This window comes from Fragaria vesca, linkage group LG3, assembly GCF_000184155.1.
Source record: "Fragaria vesca subsp. vesca linkage group LG3, FraVesHawaii_1.0, whole genome shotgun sequence".
Classification (NCBI taxonomy): Eukaryota; Viridiplantae; Streptophyta; class Magnoliopsida; order Rosales; family Rosaceae; genus Fragaria; species Fragaria vesca.
This window is the reverse complement of record NC_020493.1, coordinates 22,985,349-22,988,881: the sequence shown is the minus strand read 5'-3', so window position 1 is coordinate 22,988,881 and position 3,533 is coordinate 22,985,349. Positions and strand designations below refer to the sequence as shown.

General features: G+C 38.1%; 1 protein-coding gene across 1 annotated transcript; it reads right to left on the bottom strand.

Annotated features, from left to right (window-relative positions):
• Positions 1 to 1,013: 1,013 nt before the first annotated feature.
• On the bottom strand, positions 1,014 to 3,430 carry LOC101306315 (RNA-binding protein Musashi homolog Rbp6-like). The gene is made up of 6 exons (XM_004294878.1): positions 3,378 to 3,430; positions 3,207 to 3,247; positions 2,873 to 3,036; positions 2,576 to 2,675; positions 2,287 to 2,456; positions 1,014 to 2,014 (listed from the first exon to the last, which is right to left on the bottom strand). Exons 1-6 carry the CDS (start codon positions 3,428 to 3,430, stop codon positions 1,481 to 1,483), a joined length of 1,062 nt encoding a protein of 353 aa, XP_004294926.1. The 3' UTR covers positions 1,014 to 1,480.
• Positions 3,431 to 3,533: the final 103 nt, after the last annotated feature.

Sequence of the window (3,533 nt, the reverse complement as noted above, 5' to 3'; positions counted from 1 at the left end):
CAGTCAATACACCCATAAATCTCTACAGTCAAATCGAAATGGATATGACGATCATGATCTAGAGCTTAACTTGTTGACTCCTCTGCTCTCTTCCCTACTCTCCCCATCCTTAATGGTTCATTTGGATATGGACACTACAATGGAATAGTCAATAGTGTATTATCTTTGCGTTCAATATGCAACCTGCCATGAAAACCAAGATAATCACTCCATATTTTGTAATTTCCAAACTCCATTTTATATACAAGGCATTCAAAGTTTATACATTATTTGGAATCTATTGTTAAGAGCTCAACAGTAGAGTTGCATCGTCACATCGGTCAAGAATTGATAAAAGGTTTGAACTCCGTCATACAGAAACAAGATATATACAGTAAACACAATATCCATTTCCCAAAAATTGTTTATCAATATTTATAATCAGAGTACATTATCCTGCAAAAGATAAGATAAAAGTGGGATAATAGCTGCTGGAACTTTACCTAAAGTGCTCTATTCATGAAAAATAGAGATATGCATATAAAGTTACAAAGATGCAAATCTCTGCATAGTAAAAGGTTCCAACACAAAAATTCCAGTGTAAATCTCCAAATCATGCAATAATAACTGATTGACACAAGATCAAAGGAAAGATGTTATTTTGCAGGGTATTGAGTTTCACCAAGTACAACAACTCAGCACCCTAATTAACGCGGACCAATGAAGGTAAACGTATGATTAAATTTGTTATTCTTACAATATAAACAACCTGAAGTAAATAAGAAATCAATTCATCATCTGGGACATTTACGCATCCCGCAATTTCGAATCAACAGATTCCTTGGTCAACTCTTGATATCCAATAAGCAGAGAAAGACTTCTGATCCCAAATCAATTAATCCCCCACTCATGCAAACTGAACTACAACTAACATTATAGCAACCTAGAAAGCCTGTGACAGAAAGAAAAACTACACACGGAATCCATATCAATTCTGAAACTAAACCTTCAAACTTAAGGAAATTATGTCACAATTTCAGACAAACCGACTCCCTTGTATATTATCCAACACCTGGATAGTGATCACTGATGTAAGCATCACATGCTCTATTAAACAGATAATCAAAACATTATATAAACTATCTTAGATCACACTAAGTACATAGCAATAAACACCATAATACGATACTATAGTCTACAAGATACTAAGTTCAAATAAAACTACAAGATGTCCATAAAAGACACCATGTCCTTCAATCTACAAAGTTGTTCTAAGACCATAAAAATTGAGAATTTGTCTCATAGAACTCTTCTGACCACCAAAAGCTCCCCATCGCAGTCACAGAAATTCACTAGTAGTTGCAAGAAAGTGCCTAACCGAGTGCGGGACAGAAATCTAACGCAACCTGTGTCAAACTTCTATGGCAAGGCTTAAGCAACATCATCGAAAGGCCTTCTTACTATCTTGGATAGGGTTGATACTGACTAACTCCCTCTATTTCTATCTTGAATATGGATGGTACCGACTACTGCTACTATAGCCCCCCCTTCCATATGCTCCACCTGCTCCACCATAAGTACCACCAGTGCCAGATTCATATCCACCACCATAGTTTGAACTTCCATAAGTTCCACTTCCATAGCCTTCCCCACCACCTCGACCATAACCACCTAAACCACTTGCACCATAACCACCACCAAAACCACCACCATAAGGGCCCAGGCGACTAGTGTAACCAAGGGAAGATTCACTCCTATAGCCACCTAAGCTACTGCTGCCAAAACTTCCATAGCCAGTGCCAAATTCACCACTATCGCTACCATAACCATACCCATAACCACCACCATATCTACCTCCACCAAGAGCACCTGGTGTCCTATAGGGGCCAGGGGGAAATCCTCCATCAAAACCACCATAAGAACTGCCATATGGACCATAGCCATCATTGAAAGAACGAGCCCTAGAATTGCTACCATATGCAGGAGCAGGTGGGGGATTTGAGGATTTCTTTGGTTCAGCTTTCTTGATCTCCACCTACAACAAAGCAACTTAGTTAACCTAGGTTATTTCAAATTGGAGCTACTTCGATCACCCTTCCCTCAGAAGATCTATACCTGTAGCAAAACCTCCACCTAAAATTAGTGACAAATCACTAAAGTGCATTACATGAATAACTAAGCGATAAAGAAAAACAGCCATTTAACGCATCTATTTAACAAAACTGGGGAATTCAAAAACTCATGTTCCATGTCAAAATGGAATTTGTATACATGCTGTTTGCCCAGAGACCACTTAAATAAGCTCACCTGGGTACCCTCCATATCAATCATGTTTCCTTTGGATAACAATTCATCTACAACTTCCTCACTGTCAAAAATTACAAATCCAAAGCCTCGAGAACGGTTGGTTTCATGATCCCGTATGATCTGGTGTTCCACAACCTCCCCATACTTCGAGAAGAAACTTTTCAACTCCTCTGTACAATTCAGCAAGGCAAGAAAAACACATAAATGTTCATAACAAAGCTAATTAAAAATCAAAAACCTTCCAAGTTGTTAATACATACATAAAGAAGAGTCAAATATAAAACCATACCCTCAGAAACTGCAGATGGAATTCCACCAACAAATATCTTCTTAGTCCTAAAGTCCTTTGATTGCCCTTGGCCTTTGGGAATGGTCCTCTTGATCTCAACCTGCTCAAATTCACTCTGTTAATGACACTTTCAAGAAATCCAAGGTCTCACTTGATATGACAACATCATTAATCCCCAAAACTAAATCCCCCAAGAACTCTGACAGGTTTACAGATGAGTAAGTTTTTTGAAACAGTTACAGTTAAGTTAACTGATACTAAACCACCGAAAATTACTATCCGGAAGAACAACCTTACCTGCTTCCCATTGATCACATGAGTGTCCTCGATAACTTTGTCAACAACAGAAGGATCAGCATAGGTGATAAACCCAAAACCCCTCGGAGTACCGGTGAAGCGATCTTTCATTATGACAGAGTCCACTATCTCTCCATATTTCCCAAAATGCTTGGTAAATGTAGCTATCCACCAACAACAAACAAAAATATATATATATATATATATATATATATATACACACAATTCAATAGTATAACTTCAATTTAGGGTTTACTTCATTCAGATGTAGATTACAATTATAGAAATAACACACACACAATAAAAAAATAAAAAAAATAAAAAACCAACTTACCATATGTGGCGTCTTTTGCCAATCCACCAATGAAGATCTTTCTGCATAAACACACAAGAATTGTTCAGAAATCAGCAAAAAGATTCAATTTTCAATTTTAGTTTCTCCTATAGATCTAATTTTCGCGGGAATCGAAAAAGAAAAAGGAGAGAAAGATGGAAGGAGACGAACCCAGGGCTAGCGCCATCTCCGGAGTGAGGTCCGCCGTGCGATTTCGAACCCATTGCAGCGATTTGAGGTCGGAATTTGGTTCAGATATGATTTGAGGTCGGAAATAGAGCTATGAGCTTCAGAGAGAGAGAGAGAGAGAGAGAGAGAGAGAGAGAG

Coding starts and splice junctions, on each gene's coding strand:
- LOC101306315 (XM_004294878.1), bottom strand. CDS start 3,430: ATGGGTTCGAAATCGCACGGCGGACCTCACTCCGGAGATGGCGCTAGC. Junction 3,248..3,377: donor GGAGATGGCGCTAGCCCTGG/GTTCGTCTCCTT, acceptor GTGTTTATGCAG/AAAGATCTTCATTGGTGGAT. Junction 3,037..3,206: donor GGCAAAAGACGCCACATATG/GTAAGTTGGTTT, acceptor GTTGGTGGATAG/CTACATTTACCAAGCATTTT.